Source organism: Heptranchias perlo, chromosome 4 (genome assembly GCF_035084215.1).
Source record: "Heptranchias perlo isolate sHepPer1 chromosome 4, sHepPer1.hap1, whole genome shotgun sequence".
Lineage (NCBI taxonomy): Eukaryota > Metazoa > Chordata > Chondrichthyes > Hexanchiformes > Hexanchidae > Heptranchias > Heptranchias perlo.
Window position 1 is genome coordinate 111,979,744 of NC_090328.1, and position 25,101 is coordinate 112,004,844.

The following is a 25,101-nucleotide window of genomic DNA, read 5'->3' on the forward strand; positions in this document are numbered from 1 at the left end:
GCAGATGTCGGCGACTACCTGGCGATTGACTCTGAGCCTCCGTATGCACTGCTCCTCGGAGAGGTCCATGAAGCTGAGCCTCGCTCTGTACACCCTGTGCGGAGGGTAGTGCCTCCTGCGACGCATCTCTCTCTGCGGTTGCCCTCCCTCCTGCTGTGCAGGTGGGTGTGCCGCAGCACCATGTTGGGGGGCCCCACCTCTCCGAGGCGGACGGCGTGGACTGCGAGGCTGCTGGGGCTGGTCATCCTGTTCGTCCTCCGACGATGTCAACGCACCACCCATCTGGCAGGTGTTGGTGTGAGGGGTTGTGCAGGGTAGGTGGGTGGGTCCTCGGACTGGGGCTGCGGTTTCGTGTCGGTCTGTCCTCTGGCTTGGCGGGGGTTGGTGGAGGGCAGGGGTTGCCCTATGTGACGCGGTGGCCTCCTGCGTGGGTGAGGGCGCTCCCCCGTGGAGCGCACCTTGGCACCTGGCACAGGCTGCTGGCTGCAACACGCCTGGTTTGAAGGGTCCTGTTTCCCCCAGTGTGGGAAACTGACTGCTTTGACCGTAAAATCCCACACTTCCTCTTTTGACAGCTGCTTCAGCTCATTAACTGACCACAACGAGCAAGTTAAGTGCTCTCAAGTGGAACCCCGCTGGCTTTAATTGCCTGCGGGATTCCCACCAGCGGGGCTTGCGCGCGCAGCCCCGCACGTCAGCGCGGTACCCGGAAGTGGCCGGGATTTCGTCCGAATCCGGTCACGTGATCGGAGATCGGGATTTTCGGGGCCCCCCCGCTGGAAACCCGCAGGTAACCCGACCCTAAAATCGAGCCCCAAGTTTCAGCCAAAGAGCAAACTGTTGTTATGTGGGTTCCAGCTCCAGATAGGCAATGAGACGCTAAAGGCATGGAACAGGAATGTGTAATGTCTAAACACAAAATAATACATAACAAATTAAAATATCAAATACAGGTAAGAAATAATTTTAAGTTAAAATAGAAGATATAGGGAAGAAAAGCAGAATACAGACAGAACAGAAGTAAAGTTTTAGAACTACAGTCAATACCATTTAAATTAACAACTGATGAATAAAATATTTAAGAAAATTCCAAAAGTCTGGAGTTATTAATGTCAGCATTGTACTGCTTCACTAAAGACCATGGGGGAAAAATTGGATAAGGGTCCGTTCTGGGCGATGGTAGGGTACTACCCCGTGCCCGATGGATCCTACGCAGGCAGCACATGAACTTCGTGCTGCCTGCTACTTACCCTGAAATCTCCATGCAGCAAGCACAGCCCTCGCTGCTGAGAGGCTGCACAGAGAATGAGGAAGTTGGAAATGGGACGTGGACAGCGCACATCATCAGCAGCCTGCACTACTTAAAGATGCAGGCACATTTCAAATGGCAGATACACAGCCAAGTAGGAGGAGGGAGAATGGCATCGCGAGTAGCTGCACTGGCAAGAGAGAGAGCTCCACGATTCCCCAACGATGCTCTGGAGGCCCTGGTGGAAGGCATGGATCAAAGGAGGGCAAGCATGTACCCGCAGGGTGGCCGGAGACACTCTAGACTACAGCTACGTAGGCAGTGGCACAGGAGGTGAATGCGAGGAGCATTGCACCACGCATGTGGGTGCAGTGCCAGAAGAAGTTTAATGATTTGACACGAGTGGTCAAGGTGAGTGAATGCAAGTGTCAAGTGGCACATCCTACCAACTGCACCAATACTCCATGCACGACACCTCCCGTCACCCACCCACCCACCAACAAACACTGCCCATCCATATGCAATGCTGCATCTCACCATAGTACCACACTTGCAGGCCACATAACCACCACTCACAAGTCATACAAACAGGCAGCTATTCGACCATGACAGGCACATCACCCACACACCTTGCAGAACACTCACTGACACACTGTCCTCTGTTTTGCAGGAGAAGGTGGCGCATAACACCTGGCAGCAGGAAGGACCTGAGGCTGGACGGGCACGTTTGCACGTCCTCACCCACCTCGAGGAGACGGTGCTGCGGATCATTGGGCGGGCTGTCGCTGCAGCCGTCACAACATGCCGCGCTGGAGGTCCCGGTCAGGGGTATCTCTGCATATCTAATGCTCCTTCTTCTTTTCCACATCACCCTCCTCCCATAATCTTTTCTGACTCACGTGCTGCACATGCTGTCAGCACACAACTCTTACTTGCTCCTCTCCCCGCTCCACAACTCAACCTGTTTCCCTTTGTCATTGCAGATACCCAAGAACACGTGGCGGCACCCGAGGAGGAGGAGGAGGAGGAGGACACTGAAGCCACACCGTCACTCGATCTGACACTTGTTTCCACCAGCTCAGAGATTGACACTGCGCGTCCTTTAGAGGTTAGGTTAGAGGAGGGATCTGCACGTGGTGAGACACTGAGCACAAGTGCGCAGGAGCCGGGGCGGAGGGAACGGATACCACAGGTGCCAGCTCGCCAGAGGGCGAGGTCGCTCACTAGTTCTGCTGCAGAGGAGTCAGATGAGGACTTCGATGGGCCAGGCTACAGAAGAAGGCTGATGGGCGTACACCAACAAATGCTTGGGGCACTGGAAAGCCTGCCAGAAAGCCTGCGCACAATGAGAAGGGGCTTGGAGGTGTCCAGCTCCAACTTGGCGCAGGGCTTTGCAAGAGCTTGGAGCCCATCCTTTCCAACATGGAACGGGTGGTCACCTCCATCAGCACACCTGTGGAACCCACCATGATGCAGCGTCTGATGACTGATGTCACAGCATCCATTGCAGCACAAACATCTGCCATCCAAGGTCTGATTGGTGCATTTGCAGCTCAGATTGCTGCCTTGGAAGCTCAGATTTCTGCTATCGTGGCTCTGGGGACCACTGCGGAACGGGGCTTCCAGGGCATCACAGCACTCCAGCAATCCGTTCTCCAGCTGATCACCAGGATTGCTGAGGCGCCGCCCCGGGAGAGTGGCAGTAGCGCCATGGCAGTCAGACCTGCTGTCCTCTCTCAGGACAACAGCATTCCTGCTCCCACCAATGCCACTCCACCAGTGCCCCTGTTGTTGCCTCTCGGCCAGCCAGGCCAGACTGCTGCAGCCCATACTAAGATGGTGCAGTCTAAAGCCGGGCCCTCCAGGCCCAGAGCTGCTCGAAGTCGTCCTCCAAGGCCAACTGGACGTTTCTCCATTGAAAGCCAGCAGCCTTCAACCACCCATGCTCCAGCAATTGGGAAAGCACCTCGTAGGAGCATTAGGATAGATAAAGGCATATGGACAACAGGGACTAAGGGAATGCACAAGGGTGAATAGTTCTGTTATGTTTGCATAATTTCATTTATTAATCCATAAATGAGAGTTTGATTTTGCATTTGGTGGCGGTTTTTATTCATGCAATCAGCTGAGAGGGACACCAATGTGTAATCAGATGGAAGGCGATTTGATTGTCTTGTGGGAGGGGAAAGGTGGGGAATGTAGGACTGTTGGTGAGTTGGGGGATGTGGTTCCAATTATTGATAGCGGGCACGGATCAGGCAAGCACGCACAGCCCTTGCAGACAAGGTGTGTGGTTCCTGTTGCACCCTTGCGTCTTCCTCCACCTCCTCTTCTGGCTCCACCCTCTCCTCCTGCTCCTCCTCAGCCTCCTCCTCCTTCACCTCTGACTCAGGGACTTCTCCAATCATTGGTGGCAAAGGCTGGTCCCTCATGATGGCGAGGTTGTGCAGCATGCAGCATTTCACCACAAATCTGCCCACCCGCTCAGGGGAGTACTGCAGGGCTCCTCCAGACCGGTCTAGGCAGCGGAAACATTGTTCGAGGAGACCTGTGGTGTGCTCCATAATGTTGCGTGTGGCAGTATGGCTCTCATTATAGTCCTGCTCTGCACGTGTGCGTGGATTCCTGACCGGTGTCATGAGCCACGTCGTGAGGGGATTGCCCTTGTTACCTAGTAGCCAGCCTTTGACTTGCCAAGTCAGATGAAAGATTGCTGGCACGTTGGACTGCCGCATGACGAAGGCATTGTGACTACTCGCAGGGTAGCGGGCATCGACCTCCAAGATGCGATGCGTGTGGTCGCACACGTTGAGGGAGTGGAGAACCTTTCGGTTGACAAAGCCAGGCGAGTTGATGAACGGGGCACGTAGGACAATATGTGTGCAGCCCATGGCACCCTGCACCACGGGGAAGCCAGCAATGCAGGCGAACCCCCGTGCTCGCTCGTTCTGATTGTCGCTGTTGAGAGGGAAGGTGAACCTGTTCCTCATGTGGTACAGTGCATCTGTGACCTCCCTTATGCAGCAGTACACTGTATACTGTAAGATGTTGCAGATGTCACCAGCAGAGGCCTGAAATGCTCCTGAGCAGTAGAAATTCAGTGCCACGGTGACCTTCACAGCCACAGGCAATACTGTCCTCGCCCTGCTCTGAGGCTGCAGTTGTGGCCGCACCAGTTGACAGATCTCGTGACGGCTTCCAGGGTGAACCTTAGGCGTAGGATGCAATCCTCCTCGATCATCTTGAGGTAAGAGAATTGATCCCGGAAGGCCCTCATTGGGTAGGGCCTCCTGCTCAGTGCCCTGCGCCTCCTCGTCCTCCGTCTTCTCGCAGCTTGACCTGCTGGGCGTGGCCTCTCTGCATACTCCCAGTCATGCTCAATGCCCAACGGGAGCCCTAGCAGACCGCCCATGGTTGGCAGGAATGTTGTTCCACCAGAGTTGTAACTTTCCGACTCGTGAGGCAGTACCTGCCAAACCACTCTCAAAAGTAATGTAGGAACTCTCAAAAAGAATAGGGAGCTTGAAAAAACATTTCCTACTCCTCCAGCAGCCAGAAGCAATAATCCAGCAACTAACCTGCAACACCTGCATGGCCCCTTTAAATGGCGCTGGTGGGGGGGTCCTTCAGGCACTGTAAGAAACATTTAGATGGTCGGGGATAAGACTGTGTGTTGAGTTGAGTGTTAAGGTCGAAAATGGTGTGTATCACTTCAAATCAGCGTTGCACACTGCAGCCATTTTCTCCCGACTTTACATGCTTCCAGCGTCTGGTATTAGCGCATGCGTTAACTCCTATACCAAGATGGCGTCTGGCGCACATCATGCAGGAAACATGCGCGCGCGCATCCAAGACGCCATCTTGGATGTCAGAGAGGCTGTGTACCGCCGAAACAACTGCCGTTACATGGCCCAATTTAGCGCCCCTGACCTTTTTGCCAATCAACGTGTTGAGCCCTTTTTACAAGCGTTTTTGTCCAGGTATGAAAATTACCTAGTGACCAACTCTGTGATGTTTGCATCTGTTTCCCTCATCAGGTGCTCGGGCTCAAGCACTTTTGACATTCGATGTGATAAGTGCTTTTGTTTAGGTGTGAAAACTCTCATCACGCTTTGTGAGCATTCTATAGACAAGAGGACATTGTTCAACTGGTGTCTCTAGCTAAAAGTTAAGCATTAATTAATTGTTTTAAAAATGACCAGCTGTTAAATATTGTACAGTATTGATAGATATGATTAATCTGTTTTTAAAGTTCCTTTTTTAAGATTTTGAAGTCCTATTTTTAAAGGTTCGTTGTTCTGCACTGGACATTGGATATAGTAATGAAGCAAATGACATAAATACATTTCCAATTATCCGCAACAACTGTGTGACTGTTTTTACAACACTATAATTGCAATCCAGTTTGCATTCCATTGTTGGCTTCTTGCCAAACTTGATACAACAGTTAAAATAGATAAAAGAATAGAGCAGTTAAATGAATAAAATTACTTGGCAAAATCATTATTCATTTAAAAGTTTTGCACTGTATCAGAATTTTTTGAAGATGTTATTACTATTATAATAATATTACACTAAAAACCCACTCCTAACAACTCAGCAGCGTTAGAATAGAATAGAATCTTTCAGCACAGAAGGAGGCCATTTGGCCCATCGTGCCTGTGCTGACTCTTTGAAAGAGCTGCACAATTTAGTCCTGCACCCCAGCTTTTTCCCCATAACTGTGCAAATTAGTCGTCTTCAAGTACATGTCCAATCGCCTTTGAAAGTTCCTATGGAATCAGATTCCACCACCCTTTCAGGGTCCAGATCTTAACAACTCTGGTGAAAAAATTTCTCCTCATTTCCCCTCTAGTTATCTTGCTAATTATTTTAAATCTATGACCTCTGGTTACCGACCCACTTGCCAGAGGAAACAGTTCCTCCCTACTTGCTCTATCAAAATCCCTCATAATTTTGAATACCTTTAGGTTTCCCCTTAACCTTCTCTGATCTAAGGAGAACAATCCAGCTTCTCCAATCTCTCCCCATAACTGAAGTTCCTCATCACTGATATCATCCTGGTAAACCTCCTCTGCACCCTCTCCAAGGCCTTGACATCCTTCCTAAAGTGTGATGCCCAGAATTGTACACAATACTCCAACTGAGGCCTAACCAGTGATATATAAAAGTTTAGCATGACTTCCTTGTTTTTGTATTCAATGGCCCCGCTATAAGTGGGGAGTCGGGATGGCAGCGGGGGGGGGGCGATTGGGCGCGTGGCAAACCTGCATGAACCAAACTTACCGTTTTCGACATGATCGCACGTTGATTGATACTGATTAACATCCTCTCCGGGTTTCTCGCCCGGCAGCTAGACTGATTGACAGGCTGGCGTCCGTAAGGAGCTGCAACGCGAGGCGGGGGGGTGGGGGGGGTGGGTGCGAGAAAGAGAGAGAGCCAGACGTCATCCGGCGCTGGACTGGAAGATCGGGGCGGGGGAGAGGGGAAGATCGGGGTAAGATTGGGAGGTTGAAGAGGGGGACATCGGTTGAGAGAAGGGGGGGACATCGGGAGGGTGAAGAAGGGGATATCAGAATTGGAGACATCAGACATCGGAGCAGGTTTCAAAGGTAGGTGCATTTAGCGTTTTCATTTCCTTCCATGGTTTTTTATTTAATTTATTTAGTTTCTTTTTCCCTGATCCGGCCCTTCATGCCTGGTTTTACCAGGCATGAATTAGAAGCGGTGTGCAAGCTGCCCAGGTAAGTTAAAATTTTTCTAAGTACTTAATCTGTCACAGGTAAAGTGCCTTAAGTACCTCAATGAGGTACATTTGGCTCTTTAACTTCTGTTTTCGGGTTGCCGCACACAGGTGGGTCCCTGGGAAACTCGAAAGTCAGCGGGTTGGAGCCGGCTTCCGAACCCGAAGGGGACTTCCACGATTTTCGGAGTTCCCCCACCCCCAACGCACCCGCATTTGCCTCCTAAAATCACCCCATTGCCTCTATTTACAAAGCCAACTATTCCATACGCTTTCTTAACTGCTTTATCAACTTGTCCACCCACCTTCAAAGATTTGTGACTACGCACCCCAGGTCACTCTGCTCTTGCACCTCCCTCAAAATGGTACCATTTAGATTATACTGTCTCTCCACGTTGTTCCTCCCAAAGTGCATCACTTCACACTTATCCGCATTAAATTGCATCTGCCATGTGTCTGCCCATTTCACCAGTCTGTCTATGGCCTCTTGAAGTCTACTTCTGAAGTGTAACAGGCTCGAAGAGCAGAATGGTCTCCTCCTGTTTCTGTGTAATAAGCTCGAGGGGCTGAATGGCTCCCTCCTGTTCCTGTGTAACAGGCTCAAGGGGCTGAATGGCCCCTTCCTGTTCCTGTTTAATTACCTGTGTCATTACTATTATAATAATATTACACTAAAACCCACTCCTAACATCTCAGTTGTGTTATTACTGTAATGCTAGATGTTACAGGCTCACAGCATGTGAACGAAACAATCAGAAATATCCCGAGCTTAAGGAGTGCGGAATTCATTGGAGTTGCTTATATTGAGGTTCAGAAAACATGTATGAAGGGGATGAACAATGATGAGTGCTTCAAAATAATTAATGATAAGCAATGAACCAACCACTACACACAGAGAAAAAAAATCTCACCTGTGGCTGTATTTCAACATTTGACCATTCTTTGTCCAGCTAATGACAGGTTTTGGGTTCCCTTCTGCTTCACACCTCAGCACCAATTTATGGGTCCAGCTAGCCAGCAGTATTGTGTGGCCCACATAGGCAATGATCTCTGCTGACAGAGGTAACACTTTGCCATTGGTCTTCTGCAATATTACTGGTGCCTTGAAAGACTCTTCAGATGTGCGAATAGATTCTTTAGAACTGGACTGATCCACTGAGGATAATTTTGGTATTCCCTGACCATCGGTAGTGATTTTATGGAAAGAAGGTTCCACTGAACTGGTAGCTGTGCTTCTCTCCCCGTGTTTCAGTTTGGATTCATTGACATCTGGTTGGCCCTTAGAAATCTCAGCAACTAACTGGGCAATAAGATGAGTAGCATAGACATCCTTCAGATCACCAATCTGCTGTGATATGGCCCTATTAATTTCATCCAGTCTCTCCTGATCTATTACATAGGTTAATGGAACAATAGATTCCAGGCTATGGTCCTCTGCAGAAGTGAAATCCTTTTCTGTGGACTCTTGTGACTCCCTTGAATCCAGACTCTCTCTCGACCAACCTTTTATCTCAAGGAGTTTAAGAATGATTCCATCATACTGACTATGGTAGTTTATGAAGAATCGATCTTTGTCTGACTTGCTACCATTCACCTTCAAACCTGGTAGATATTTGTCTTTTGGACTTGCAGCTTCATTTAAGATTCCTTTCCCAATGGTTCCTTCCTGTTTATTGGATGATGGTGACTCAATCAGTTTATTGTTGCTTCCAATTAGTTTAATCACAAAATTATCACGCACAGGTCCTGCTACACATGTATAGGTACCTATATTTACTGGTTTCAGCCGATTTATTTTGATATAACCAAAATGAGTGACTGCGACATGGGTAGAGCTTGATAAATGTTTTCCATCTTTCTCCCATGTTATCATGGATTTCCTGAACCTTCTAACAGGACACCTGATGACCACCGATGTTTTTGGAAGCAGGAATGCATGTCCACCAGTTGTGAACTGGAGCTTTCTTTCTTTCCTTAATTGGATATATACTTTACGAAGCCCCAAAATATGAGGTCCTTGTCTTTGGATAGGCTTGTATTCCTTTCTGTTCTGTCCTAGAGCCAAAAAACAGACATTAAAAGCAAATTACATTTGAGCAGAAAAATACTGGATTTTCTTGTCCAAAGAACTAAATGATCCAGACACAAGCTGATAAGACATGACACTACAATAGGAAGCATGCCTAACTTTATTTACAGAGACAAGTAAAAACAATGGATCACAGAGACATGGGGAATCTTAACTCGGTCAGCGGGAAAGGAGCAGATCCATTTCCTATAACAGACATTAGGCCCCTTGAATATGTAAATTAGGTGCCTAACATCTGTTAAAGAACCCCTTTGAGAAATTAGTCAGGCCTCCCCACTCAGGATTTGTCAGTGCCCCGCCCCCCCCCCACCCCGGCCACCAACCAAGGGTAAGAACTTAAAATGTTTTTTTAAGGAAGACCTTCCTGTGGATCCAGGAGAAGGACAAATACTCCGCTGATTCCTCAGGAGTCGCAACCAGTGACCCCCCATAGCCCACTCCGACCCCCCCCCCCCCCACAACGATTTACCTAAGGGCTGCTGCTGGTAAGGTGCTGTGGAGGCACAACTATCGCTGGCAGCTCACCCCAATTATTCAATTGAGGACCGAGGAACAATTTCCAGCTATCTTCGCCCCTCTTGCTTTGGACGCGTGCTGCCTCCACAGCTCCGAATCTGGGTCCGAAAATGGGCCAGGGCTAATTTTTACCCCACCCTATCGGAGAAATGACAGGTGGCACTGGGTTCAAACAGCCAGGTGCGAGTGTAATAAGACTTGTACACATGGGAACAACAGAACCATGGATAGATTGTCAGACACTCTTGGATACATTTAAAGCTGCTAGACAAGACACCTCACTCTGTCAGCTCACAGGAATCTTGACTACGGTGAAAGGAGAAATTGATATATTTGGTATCTCCAACTGACCAATCAGAAAATGTTGTTGGTCACAGAAAAGTTTATAGCCTAGACCTCTGGGCTGAAGGATTAGAAGCAGTTTCAACAGAACCAGAGATAGTTCAAGGGGAAATAAGGATTTTAAAATGGCTGTGAAATCGTAACAGTTGCAAATAAAAATGTTGACACTTGTTTAGGTTTACGTAAAACAAGTAAACAATTGAATGCTTTTGGTATGCATGTTCTTGGAATTGTTATCTTCTCTCCTATATAAAACTACTGCAGAAAGTTAACACATTTAGAACTGTCTCAAAAACATCCTAGTACTTTAAAACATAAAATATCAAATTGCTATTATTTGTCATTTTTGTTTATTAAATTTAAATGCAATATTTAAATTATTATAAAAAGGTAAATCACAAAACGATTGAACTTACTTGCACACGGTGTGAAGGAGCAAGGCCTGAACAATGGAGGGCGAGGCAGGCCGGAACAATTGGAGATGTTTAGAGTGATGGAAACACCATCTCTGCGCATTTTCTTGCAAACCACATGGCGTCTCTGTGTACCTTCCCCACAGGTTGTGGAACACTGGTCACATGGATAAAAGACAGCTCTCAGTTATACTATCAATAGAAACTAATAGGCTGTAGCCTACAGAATCTGTTTGTAGGCTGCAGTTAGTGCATCAAGGCTGGTACATCCCTATGAGCAATGATTAGAAAAGCTATTAACATTAAAATCAGAGATTCAAATAGGGCTTTGAAGATCCTTGGGCTGTGATCCCGACAGTTACACTGGCATGGCCTCTAGTGGGGCTCTATTGGTACAGGAAGGGCCAGTGGGAGGGCATCTCATTGATATGGGGCCGGTGGGTATCTCCAGTACCTTCCTGCCCCATACAGCCTACCTGCCATGGAGAGGGCCATTGCCCAGCCCCTCCATAACCTCCACCATCTCCCCTTCAGCCTCAATTAAAGATTAAAGAAAAGTCCTGACTATTTCTCCAGGCTGCTTCCTTTGTATATCAGATGCCTGAGGCTGCAAAGGCCTTTTCCTAAGGAATAATTATAACTGCTAACAAACACTTACAAAAGAGAAATTTATATGCAATGATTCAGATAAAGTTTTCAAATTTCTCTTCTGGCACATTCCATTGAGTGATTGTTTTTATCACCTGAAGGCTGCTCATTTCAACCTCTTATAATAATAACCATAAAAACTTAAAATAGATTACAGTGTTCTGATGTAAAAAAATGTCACTGACATCCATTCAGATATAAACAAAGTACATTGTTTGAATTCTTCATAAAATTATAGTTATGTTACTTTAGTCCACGTTTTAGGCATGCATATATAAAATAGATGCATTTCAGAAGAATGTTAAATAGGCATCTGTTAAATAGGATGTTTGATGCAATCATAATTACAGTATGTCTGAAGACCAAAAAAGAACAATACTGAACATTCTACAGAATGAACAAAACAACGCATGAAGCCTTGATAACACGAGCAAATATGGTCAGATTTTACATTACATGGTTCGTCTTCACACTTTTTATAATGCTGCCTTTTCTCTTGGGTGTCAGTCTCTGAGTCAGAAGGTTGCGGGTTCAAGCCCCACTCCAGAGACTTGAACACATAATCTAGGCTGACACTCCCAGTGTAAGTACTGAGGGAGTGCTGCACTGTCGCAGGGGCAGTACTGAGGGAGTGCTCCACTGTCAGAGGTGCCGTCTTTCGGTTGAAACGTTAAGCCGAGGCTCCGTCTGCCCTCTCAGGTGGATGTAAAAGATCTCATGGCACTATTTGAAGAAGAACAGGGGAGTTCTCCCCAGTGTTCTGGCCAATATTTATCCCTAACCAATATCAGTAAAACAGATTATTTGGCCATTATCTCATTGCCTTTTCTCCCTCCAATCTGGCCACCAGCACTTACCTTTGCATGTTTTGGTCTCTGCTGAGGCCTATAATGGGAGCTCCTTCCATCTTCAGGGGTCTTCAGCTTCTTTAAGGTTCCTCACTGCCTCTTTGGATATTGCAGGAATCCCCACTGATAGCTGAACCGTGGGTTCTGGCAGCAGTCTTAGTAGGCATGACACACGAGTCTAAATATAACCGCTGTACTAGTATTTGCTTCTCAAATATTTATATTTCACCTGCAAGCCTATTTTGTATTAGATTATACATTACTGACCACATATAATGACATATGTAACCATTTCACGATCCCGGTATTGACATTTTTGGGTGGATTACGTGTTTGTCTTTATTTTTATGCAGAATAAACCCTAATTCTAAATCAGAAGCTTAACTTTGGTCTACTGTGTCAGTAGTGGCCACATTAAGATAGTCCTACCTGTAACCATTCAGAAGGCAACCATTCAGTAGGGCAGTCTACATTCCCACAGGCCTGATGCACATCCAGTTTAGGAGTGACGCAGGACTCCTCCACGAGATCCAAGAAACTCCCATCAGCCATTCTCTGTTTGCAAAGGACCCTGCGTGTCTGCGCACCGCCTCCACAGCTCTGGGAACACTTTCACATAAAAAAAGTTATTTTACAAACACTGCAGCAGAAAAAACAATTCTCCTGATATTTTGCAAGGATGCATTTCATCCCTACCATTGCCTGACGCGTGAAAGTTCATATTGTCGCACTAAAGAAGGGCTGGGCTGGATGCACCGGGGACAGATTGGTGCTAGCAGTGCTCAGTAAGACAATTTTCTCTGCTAAATTACAGACAAAGAACTTTCAAGGTTATTTAGATAAGAATGTGTTGAAATCTCTAATATTCCTCTTTTTAACATGCAAAATGAACAGCTTAGCACAACAGGTCTTCACTCCTTGGGGTGATTTTGACTTTGGGTGATACTGTGAAAAGAGTGATATCGGATTAGCTGCCCGTTATACACCTCTCCTGATTTTCATTTCCATTGATCTGGATGAAGGCATCAGAGGAACAATCTATGACATGACATGAAGATATGTGGAAAAAAAAAGTTTCAGGAGGATCTAGATGCATTGCGAAAAATGAACCAGATGTTGTGCAGTGTGATGGACTTGGCCAGGGGCAATTTCCAACACGTATACACCATGCAGGGTTCTGTGCTCAAACGTGCCGAGCAGGGAAGGACCTGGGGCCATAGTTCATAGGTTATTGAAGGTCCACAACCAGTGTCGTGACGCTGTTGCTAAAGTGTCTAGGGTATTAGGACGATTAAATACAAAACTACAAGTACAATTTTTTCTGTGTACAAGACCTTGGTCCAGTTGCATCTAAAATATTGAGTCCAGTTTTGGTCCCCTCACAAGTTGGGAGATATCAAGGCCTTGGAAAAAGTTCAGAAGAGGGCCACTTGATCGATACCTAGTTTAAGGGTCCTTAGTTATGAGGTTGGGCTTAGAGAGCTGGGACTTTTTACTTTGGAAAAGCATAGTCTTTGAAGGGATATGATTGAGGCATTTACAATAATGCAGGGATTAGATTCTGTCCATGTATATAGGTTATTAGGGCAACACACGAGGGGAAGGACTAGTGGACAGCAGTACAAGTGACAAAAGCATAGAGTTAGGTTAGATACTAGTTAGGACTTCTTTTTGCAGAGAGTCTTCAATCTTCACTGCAGGTGTTCAAAAGGGGGCTGGACAGGTTCCTGCGAGTGGAAGATAGCTCAAGTTATATAAAGTAAGTGAGGATAGTGGTACCTGTTGCCATAGTTTCCCGAAGCTTGCTTGATTGTCTGTAAGAGGCTGAAGAAGAATTTCCCAGAGTTTTTCTTAAATGGGCCTAACATTTTTTTGCCTCTCTCAGGAGCTTGCATGGCTGCTGGAGATGACGAGTTGGGTGGGTATGGATTGCACCATATCAAGATGGGACAGATTTTTTGCACCAGCTGGTCTTTTCCTGTCTCTCTTTGTATGTTTTGTAAATGCTCACAGCCATAAACCAAAATTTACAGTTAATAGTTTTACTATTCAAGCATAGCAGCATCTCTTGTGACCAGTGGTTTTAAAACTATGTGCTAAAATATTTGTTTAAAAAAATGTAGGAAATAAGATTAATCTACACAGGAAAACAAGTGCCCAAAGTATTGGAATTCAACAATGTGTCATGATGCCAATATCCAGTATGTGCGTAATTTGAATCAGGAAGGTGACTAATCTCCAGATGTTCGGTCTTACTATTTTGCCTTTATCTTCCTAAATCCCTGTTGGTAACTTCACCACACTTTGTTACTGAATGATGCCAACAACAAAATTCCTTGTCATCTTTCATTTCACGGCTAGTTTGCAGCCGTTACCTCGTAACAATGTGGGTTTCAGTCTCACTAATCCAGGCAGAGACCTAAATGCATGCAGACAGTCAGTTATCTACCACAGTCAGTCATCGGATGTCTTTTAACAATTTCCAAAAACTTTGCTCTCTCACGGTTAATAAAAGCATTAGCTCCAGGTTTTTAATGCAGCAGGAGTGGCTCAGTTTTAACCACCCCATGAAAACATCAGATGGGGTTGTGAGTAGAAACGTCTGTAAGGAGCTGTAACATTCCAGAGACAGCATATGGTAAATTCTGTAAAATTCTTGCATTACAAACAAAACCACCTTGACAATTAATGAAGGATATATTTGTCAAAAAAATCCCTCAGTAAGCAATGTCTATTTAGGCTCTCCTCAGCAAGCAATTTCTATATTGGTGAGCAGTTTCACTTTCTTTCTCTTTAACATTACTTTGTTGATTTTAGATCTTCCTCACAAAAACATGATCACACACTCCCATATGATTCACAATATTTTATATCCTACTTATTCACCTAGAGGCTGCCTTCATTTATAATGATAGATTCAGTCATTTAATGAGGCCAAAGTTTAGTCTGCCTAACAGGCTATGTGAAAACTGAAATTACCCTTTTCAAAAGTGATGTTAAGTTTTTCCTACATAAGGACCTGGCTTGTGTCCACCATATATTGTCATATATCAGAACACACACAATCTATTTTACTGGAACTATTTATGGATTCACTGGATATTTCCACTCAATCTGAACAGAACCAAAAGTAACAACATAATAGGTCGAACATCTTTCACTAAATATTCAGCTGTGAGCAGTCTTAAGCAACCATATTGTTTCATTTCAAAAGGAACGTTAAAAAACACCTTGTAAAAATTAAGACAGATTTGTTCTATTAAGGATACAGCATTGATAACGGAATTAAAATGATAGAGTGTGTTTAATGAGCAGTACTTTCACCCTCTCTGGCTTGATTTGCAGATTTGTGTACCGCTTATGCAACTGACGTATAAAGGATGAAAGAAAAAGACGTCCCGAAGTGCTTTACAGCCAATGAAGTACTTTTGAAGTGTAGTCACTGTCGTATGTAGGGAAAGGCAGCAGACAATTTGCGCACAGCAAGATCCCACAAACAGCAATGTGATAATGACCAGATAATCTGTTTTAGTGATGTTGGCTGAGGGATAAATATTGGCCCAGGACGCTGGGGAGAACTCCCCTGCTCGTCTTTGAAATAGTGCCGTGGGATCATTTATGTCCACCTGAGAGAGCAGACTGGACCTCAGTTTAATGTCTTATCCGAAAGACGGCACCTTTCACCGGACCGGGAATCCCACCACACCGGGCATCACACCGCAACGGGCATCACACCGCAGCGGGCATCACACTGCACTGGGCATCACACCGCACCGGCATCACACTGCACTGGGCATCACACTGCACTGGGCATCTCACCGCAACGGGCATCACACCGCAACAGGCATCTCACCGCACTGGGAATCTCACCAGACCACCACATCTCCCTTCCCCAACACTGGTGGCCTCCCTTCCAAAATATATTCCTTGAATAGTAGAGTGAATGGGGTAGAATTTCCATATGGGATTTTCCAATTTACACTGGGGGGACCGAAAGAAACCCCCCAGAAAATCTACTCAGTATACTTAGAAGACAGCAGCCAGTTCGAGTGTTTTGACTTGTAGCAGTGACGAATGTACTACGTATTGGACCTTACTGCCACCAATTCTCAGTGAGTGTGTGCCTTTAATTACTTACAGATAGACTGACAGACACACAGGGCTCAATTTTAAAACCGAGCTGGAAAGGGGGCGGGGAGGTCAATTTGAGGTTGGGAAACCCATTAGTACGGTTTTCCCGGACATCCTTACGATTTTGTCGGTTTCCCGTCCGACTGACCGGCTGGTCTCAGTCGGACGGAGAGCAGCCAGGGAGAGGTCGTGTTCAGGTGGGTCTGCAGGTAAGTCTTTGTTTGTATGGATGGGGAGGCACGGGGAGGGCATGGATGGGCACAGGTTGGCATAGGTCAGCATAAGTTCGCACCGGGGTCGTGAGTCATGAGGGATGGGATCGGGGGTCAGACATGGGAGGGTGGTGTTGGGATCGGGGGTCATCGCGGGGGATCATGATCATTGAGGGGGAGGATCGGAGTGGGGGGAAGGATCAGGGGTCGGGAGGATTGGAGTTTGGGGGGAGGGATCGGGGGGAGGGTGGATCGGAGTGGGGGGGAGCATTGGGGTCGGGGATCGGGGAAGATCAGGGTCCGGGGTCAGGGGGAAGATCAGGGTTGGGGGTGGGAGGATCGGAATGGGGGGAGGATTGGGGATCGGGGATCCGCGATCGGCGGGGGGGGGGGGCGCATCCGCGATCAGGGGTCGGGTGTCTGCGAGCGTTGGGGGGGTCGGGGCAGGTAGGCTTGTTGGGCCTGGGGGAAGCATTCCTGCTTCTCTGGGCCCACAAGCTGTGCCTTTCTAGGCACCTATCTATTAGCCTTGGGCCTTCTCGTCTCCTTTCACGAGGCGTAAAACAGAAGGCTCGGGAATCCCGGCCCCTGGGGTTGAAATTGGGAAGTCCAGAAAAATGGAAGCCCAAAAAGCCTCCTTAAAGGTTTTAAGGCCCGACCCGCCTCCTGGGAGCGGGTTGGTCACCCATCCCTCTTCCAGTCCCGGTGAAAGCCGGAAATGGGTGGGCTGGAGGTGGGTCTGAAATGGTGGCAATTTTCAATGCCCCACCGCCCCCAACCCACCTGTTTTTCACTTTGAAAATTGAGCTCATAGAATCTGCCTCCCACTTTTTCCAGCCTTCTGAATTTTCCTTGTTCAGTCCAGATTCCATATGTCTCGATGTTATTATTTTATGGTTCACCACATGGGATAATTAATTCTTTTACTAGCTCACAGACCACCCATCCTCATCGCAGAACAAACAATGCATTCTGTTCATAGGAACATTGCGTTTTTTAGCAGGGTATGTGAAAGTGTGAGTTTATTGGGTGTAACTTTAATATTAGATTCCCAGAATATTCAGGAAAGAAATATACAAAACATACAAATTCAATAGGTTTCTCCGAACACCCCTTCTTCACAATGATACTTAAAAAATAAATCCCTTCCACTAATTGAGCATTAAATAATGGGTTTACAGAAGAAATATACATGACTTATAGAAAACTACGATTATTGTGAGCTGCCTACATGTTTTTTGTTTCAACTGCTGTAGAACATAGGTCACCAGTGGTAATCTATCAACCTGCCAGTCTTGCCTTGTGATTGACACTTGTGTTCCTTGTCCAAGCCTTCGAGTGTGAAATATATTTATCCTGTTGGGATAATTAGATCAGGAAAAGGATCCTGGTTTCTTGATGTCATAAGGTGGTCCACATTTAAGGCACTATATAAATGAAAGTTCATTTTTTTTCATAACGACTGTCAGTGCCCCACAAATGTCCTCCCAAGTCTCCTTCAGCACTCTGGCAGAAATACCATCCATCACTACTGATTTGTTTTTTTATAGTGTCGTTTTAGCCTGCCTAGGTCTTCCAGCTCATTTGTATCAAAGTCATTAATTTTACTTTGGTTAACTCTAAGTTTTCAGTTACAATTGTTTATGAGAGAAGGGTCAGTGGTGGATATTCTTTAATGCTGTTTGTTAAAGACCGTTTCAAGATGGCGCAGTGACACTGACATTCCAAGTAATGACACTCAATGCCACAGACCAGCATGTATCTAGGCTTCATTGCCACTCTGCACAATTCCTGATCTGAGCTTTATTTTGTGGGAAGCTGCTGAGTGGAAGCAGTTTTTGCAAGAGGGAGGGAAAAATCAGAAGGGAGCGCCGTTCTTGGGCAGTACCTCATAGTGGCTGACTACAAGGAAAGCATTGGTGGTGATGTGGGAGTAGGCTGCATGCCTATCCTTTCAGCAGCAGGGGCGTATAAGCAAGGCATACCTTTTGTTTTATTCATTCATGGGATGTGGGCGTCGCTGGCAAGGCTAGCATTTATTGCCCATCCCAAATTGCCCTTGAGAAGGTGGTGGTGAGCCACCTACTTGAACCGCTGCAGTTCGTGTGGTGAAGGTTCTCCTACAGTGCTGTTAGGGAGGGAGTTCCAGGATTTTGACCCAGCGACAATAAAGCACCGGTGACACATTTCCAAGTCAGGATGATGTGGGAGATGTTGCTGAAGAAGCCTTGGTGAGTTGCTGCAGTGCATCTTGTAGATGGTAAACACTGCAGCCACTGTGCGCTGGTGGTGAAAGGAGTGAATGTTTAGGGTGATGGATGGGGTGCCAATCAAGCTGGCTGCTTTGTCCTGGATGAGCTTCTTGAGTGTTGTTGGAGCTGCACTCATCCAGGCAAGTGGAAAGTATTCCATCACACTCCTGACGTAAGCCTTATGGATGGTGGAAAGGCTTTGGGGAGTCAGGAGGTGAGTCACTCGCCGCAGAATACCCAGCCTCTGACCTGCTCATGTAGCCACAGTATTTATGTGGCTGGTCCATAAGAACATAAGAACATAAGAAATTGGAGCAGGAGTAGGCCAATCGGCCCCTCGAGCCTGCTCCGCCATTCAATAAGATCATGGCTGATCTGATCCCAACCACAAATCTAAAGAACACAAGAAGTCGGAGCAGGACCCGGCCACATAGCCCCTGGGCCCTCTCTGCCACCCACAGGGCATTGACCGATCCGAACTCAGCTTCATGTCCAATTTCCTGCCCGCTCCCCATAACCCCTAATTCCCTTTACTTCTAGGAAACTGTCTATTTCTGTTTTAAATTTATCTAATGATGTAGCTTCCACAGCTTCCTGGGGCAGCAAATTCCACAGACCTACTACCCTCTGAGTGAAGAAGTTTCTCCTCATCTCAGTTTTGAAAGAGCAGCCCCTTATTCTAAGATTATGCCCCCTAGTTCTAGTTTCACCCATCTTTGGGAACATCCTTACTGCATCCACCCGATCAAGACCCTTCACAATCTTATATGTTTCAATAAGATCGCCTCTCATTCTTCTGAACTCCAATGAGTAGAGTCCCAATCTACTCAACCTCTCCTCATATGTCCGCCCCCTCATCCCCGGGATTAACCGAGTGAACCTTCTTTGTACTGCCTCGAGAGCAAGTATGTCTTTTCTTAAGTACGGAGACCAAAACTGTATGCAGTATTCCAGGTGCGGTCTCACCAATACCTTATATAACTGCAGCAATACCTCCTTGTTTTTATATTCTATCCCCCTAGCAATAAAAGCCAACATTCCGTTGGCTTTCTTGATCACCTGCTGCACCTGCATACCAACTTTTTGATTTTCTTGCACTAGGACCCCCAGATCCCTTTGTACTGCAGTACTTTCCAGTCTCTCGCCATTAAGAAAATAACTTGCTCTCTGATTTTTCCTGCCAAAGTGCATAACCTCACATTTTCCAATATTATATTGCATCTGCCAAATCTCCGCCCACTCACCCAGCCTGTCTATATCCCCTTGCAGGTTTTTTATGTCCTCCTCACTCTCTACTTTCCCTCCCATCTTTGTATCATCTGCAAATTTTGATATGTTGCACTCGGTCCCCTCCTCCAAATCGTTAATATAGATTGTAAAGAGTTGGGGACCCAGCACCGACCCCTGTGGAACACCACTGGTTACTGGTTGCCAGTCCGAAAATGAACCATTTATCCCAACTCTCTGCTTCCTGTTCGATAACCAATCCTCCACCCATGCCAGAATATTACCCCCAATCCCGTGATTTTTTATCTTAAGTAATAATCTTTTATGTGGCACCTTGTCGAATGCCTTCTGGAAGTCTAAATACACTACGTCCACTGGTTCCCCTTTATCCACCCTATACGTTATATCCTCGAAGAACTCAAGCAAATTTGTCAGACATGACTTCCCCTTCATAAAGCCATGCTGACTTTGTCCTATTAAATTATGCTTATCTAAATGTTCCGTTACTGTCTCCTTAATAATAGACTCCAAAATTTTACCCACCACAGATGTTAAGCTAACTAGCCTATAATTTCCAGCCTTCTGCCTACTACCCTTTTTAAATAACGGTGTTACATTAGCAGTTTTCCAATCTGCCGGGACCTCTCCTGAGTCCAGGGAATTTTGGAAAACTATCACCAAAGCATCCACAATCCCTACTGCCACTTCCCTCAAGACCCTAGGATGGAAGCCATCAGGTCCAGGGGATTTATCCGCCTTGAGTCCCATTATTTTACTGAGTACCATCTCCTGAGTGATTTTAATCGTATTTAGCTCCTCCCCCCAGTTACGTTTCTGGTCAATGGTGACCCCCAGGATGCTGATGGTGGGGGATTTGGCAATGGTAATGCTGTTGAATGTCAAGGGGAGGTGGTTAGATTCTCTCTTGTTGGAGATGGTCATTGCCTGGCATTTGTCTGGCACGAATGTTACTTGCCACTTATGAGCCCAAGCATGGATGTTCTCCAGGTCTTGCTGTAGGCGGGCACAGACTGCTTCATTATCTGAGGGGTTGCGAACAGAACTGTACACTGTGCAATCATCAGCAAACATCCCCACTTCTGACCTTATGGTGGTTGGAAGGTCATGAAGCAGCTGAAGATGGTTAAGCCTAGGGCACTACCCTGTGGAACTCCTGCAGCGGTGTCTGGAGACATGGGACAATGTACAATGAAATAATGACATAAAAAGAAGCCCAAAAGACATTTTCAGTTTTCAAAATAGGCACATTTTCCTTTCATGTAGCACAAACAAAACTGGTCATTAGTTTTGAATGCTGAATGTTTTAAAGTAGTATTAGAGAAATGTACAGAACTAAAGGCTTTTTTAAAACCCCAAATTCTTGGATTAACATTAAAACAAATTTGTAATTTTTTATCAACAAGTTAGTTGTGACAGAGCTGTAGAAACTCTCAAAGTTATATTTCCTCTGTTTGTAAGTGTGAGTGAAGGTGAATACTGGGTGTAAAAAGGACCCTCATTTTATACTTGCACCAACTCTTTCATTCCCATTAGCAACCAAAGTATATATACCCATAGGTGTGTTTCTTTAACACACACAGTTTTTTAGTGGAATAGCTGTGAGATATGCTCAAATTCTGATAGAATCTAGCGATTACCTGTTGCCATGCTTCGGAATGCCAGTCTGGGGGGCAGTCAAAACGATTGCAGGCTTGGACATTGTCAGGCTTTGGCTGTAGACAGTTCACATCCCCTAGAATGACTGTCTCATCACTTTCACGAGATAAAACGTGCATACAGAACACATCCCTGGTCTGTAGACCTACCCCACAGCTGGACGAACAGGCACTCCACTTTCCAGTTTCCCACCTGCAGGAAAGCCGACAAGTAAATGTTATCCATCTGCTTTAAATTAGAAAATTAACACCGGTGTGCATTTTCCACATTGCAAGGAAGTAAAAATGCAGCTTTTACAAGAAAATCTGGTTATTTTGCAACATGAGGACACTTGTAGGTCTAGGATTCTATGCTAATCATAAGCATAAACATCTGTGACAGATTTTATTTATTGAACTGGCAAAATACCACAGTGCAGGGCAGCCATTCAGCTTATTATATATGATTGCGAAGGTGCTCTAATAACTTGTGCAATGAAGCTCACTTTTGCATGTTGCTTCAGTGTATGTAAATCCCTGTTGTATTCAAGTTCTCCCAGTGTCCCCTAACCCTTTATTGTAATGGATAAACAGATCTATCAATCAATTCTGGTTGCATGTAACTAAAACAAAGCAAACACTCAGTGGTGATATAATGAGCATGATTTTGACCCCGAGCCAGGAAGGGGTCGGGGAGGCCAAATTGCAGATGGGAAACCCGGAAGTATGGGTTTCCCAGACGTCCTTACGTAAGGACGTCTTTTATTTTTTTTTGTTGGTTTCCCGTCTGACTGATCGGCCTGATTGACAGGCTGGCCTCAGTCAGACGGGAGACTAGCCAGGAAGAGGACATATTCAGGTAAGTATTTGTTTCTATGGACCGGGGGGGGGGGGGGGCGGGGCATGGGGGGGCGTGGGTGGGCATGGGGTATAGGTTGGCATGGGGCATGGGTGGGCTGGGAGTCGTCAGTCATGGGGGGAGGGATCGGGGGTTAGTCACGAGTGGGGTATAGGTTGGCATGGGGCATGGGTGGGCCGGGAGTCGTCAGTCATAGGGGGATAAAAGAAGCCCAAAAGACATTTTCAGTTTTCAAAATAGGCACATTTTCCTTTCATGTAACACAAACAAAACTGGTCATTAGTTTTGAATGCTGAATGTTTTAAAGTAGTATTAGAGAAATGTACAGAACTTAAGGCTTTTTTAAAACCCCAAATTCTTGGATTAACATTAAAACAAATTTGTAATTTTTTATCAACAAGTTAGTTGTGACAGAGCTGGATCTGGAGGGATTGGGGGTTAGTCACGAGTGGGGGTCCGCGATCGTTGAGGGGGCGATTGGGGACGGGGGGCCGCGATTGTTGGTGGGGCGATCGGGGGCGGGGGTCCACAATTGTTGGGCAGTCGCTGCAGGTAGGCTTGTTGGGCCTGGGGGAAGCACTCCTGCTCCTCTGGGCCCACAAGCTGTGCCAGGAAGGCACTTACCTTTTAGTGTTGGGCCTTCTCGCCTCTTTTCATGAGGCGTGAAAGAGAAGGCCCGGGAATCCCAGCTCCCCGGGGTTCAAATTGGAAACTGTGGGAAAATGAAGGTCCGAAGCCTCCTTGAAAGGTTTTAATGCTAGACCCGCCTCCTGGGAGCGGGTTGGTTGCATGGCCCTCGTTCCGCCCCGGTGAAAACCGGAGATGGGTGGGTTGGAGGTGGGTCTGAAATGGTTGCTATTTTGAATGACCCCCCAACCCCAACCCACCCCTCACTGTTAAAATCGTGCCCAATAGGTCTGAAAACAGCTTGATTACATTGACACTAATGATAAGATCCTCACCATTTGGTACCTGAAATAAAAAATGGACACCAAATAGCCTGTGAATGGGAATATTTGAAAATTAATTTATTTTTGAAAAACCTAAGTAGCTGGGATCCATATTGGGACAAGCACTAACTATTCATACATAGTCCTTACCCAGAAAGTTACTTTGCCGTTAACTTTCTCAGTTATTCAGGATTATCTATGTTTTTTTTAAATTCGGGAATATATTATAATAAATCAAACCCATACAAAGATCCTTCAGTTGAAGACTGGTTGGTCCATAGTGAGTTCTTTAATATAATGCTAAGGAGGTATGGTAATGTATTACAGAGTTACTCTAATATATTCAATGTTATTTTAAAATCTTTTAAAAGTACATTATCATCACTGCTGGGGATGAATTCTGCACAAGCAACACAGCAACATTTAGGCTCAATGATGCATTTTGATACAAATTGCTTCACATTCTTGCCAAACACTTTTAGATGACACCACCAGTGCAACCTCCTTCTAAAGTTCTCCAAATGTCCTATAGGTTTAGGAAAGTTTGTTTGTTCTACACTGAATGTGATAAACAAGTACATTTCTAAGGAAATTCTTTTTCATTCCATTTGGTAATACTTCAAAATACACAGTGAAGAACACAGTTTGGGTAGTACCATTGTCAACACGTGCACAACTGGGAAAAAGTGAAAAAAATGCCATTCAGTTGTAAAATTTGTTACTTGCTGGGCAAAAGTAAACAAATAATCTACTCATCTCTCAGGGCCTGGGGGTTGAAACTGGACCATTAAGGATGGCACATGATTTTCTATCTTGTACCATGTTCTATGACAGAGCAAGGTCCATGTGGTTGATGACGGGAACAGGATTAGTGGATCAAGTAGCTCTCATCTGATACCTTCTTATTGAATTGAGTGTAAATAAAAAACAAGGTAAGGGTGGAGGCGATAGTTTTGCTGCGATCTTAAAAATAGCTCTATTGGTTGCTGTAGTACATATATGTGGTACAAGATCCTCACAAACTCTAAATAACCTACAGGGACAAACACTTGTGGTAGAAAAGCGTGAAAAAGATGCTTGAATTTCACAGTTGTTTTCCCTCTTTTTTTAAAAAAGGGCCTTAATCAGTTTTACAGCTGGGTCACACTCATTATTGACCAGTATTATCCCACCGTGAAACTTAATCTAAATCAACACATCCATACAGACTGGACTGGTAACACAGTGGAACCCTCCCTTTACCAGGCTCGCTTTCAAAATTATATGAGAAACACAAAATAAACTTTTTGTTAAATTAAGCGTATAAATCTCTATATTTTACACACAATATATACTAATTAAAGCCAAGAAGGTGGACTTCCTCCCAGACCACTTCCAGCGAAGCTTGGAATTGCTCGCCAGCAGCAGCAGACAATTTTCCATCATTTCTATTAGCGAGTGACTTCTACTAAGCCAATTGGAAGATTTAATTTTTAATTTGAATACAATCCATTCCCAACTCCATCAATGGGCCATTGGCAAAAGGGATTACTGTGTGGGACAATAGTCAGCTTCAGTTTTTGTATTTGTCGTGACTTTTTATTTACTAGATATTTCTTTGTTAGTCTGCAGGAACACAACTGAGATCAGGCACTCACTGAACTTGCATCCCATCACTTCATAGCTCAGAGCATTCATGCTCCCATGTACTGCGTCATTGTTCTACTAATATATAGGCTATGGTGAGGACCGTGTAACAGCTGCATATTATATTAGTGGCTGTGGAATATTGACTGTCTTATAGAGACAGTCCATTGGAATTCCAATTTAATACACATTATACAACTGTAACCCGAATTCTAAACGTGTTTTCAAGTGGCTGGGACAACTGTTCAAATTTTTGTGGGAAAAATACCCCAAGTTTTGTTCAAAGCAGAACATTTATTGGCAAATTAGTTGCTGTGCTTATCCGGATTTATCTGTAGTCA

The 25,101-nt window shown here is 45.6% G+C and overlaps 1 protein-coding gene across 1 annotated transcript in view; it reads right to left on the minus strand.

Annotated features, from left to right (window-relative positions):
• LOC137320664 (ADAMTS-like protein 1) overlaps window positions 1-25,101 on the minus strand; it is a 613,156-nt gene that overhangs the window by 138,096 nt on the left and 449,959 nt on the right. Inside the window, exons 17-20 of the mRNA XM_067982343.1 lie at window positions 21,329-21,539; window positions 12,278-12,457; window positions 10,356-10,509; window positions 7,904-9,047 (exon numbers count right to left, since the gene is read on the minus strand). Coding sequence (XP_067838444.1) covers window positions 7,904-9,047; window positions 10,356-10,509; window positions 12,278-12,457; window positions 21,329-21,539 — 1,689 coding nt within the window. The remainder of the gene's footprint in view (window positions 1-7,903; window positions 9,048-10,355; window positions 10,510-12,277; window positions 12,458-21,328; window positions 21,540-25,101) is intronic.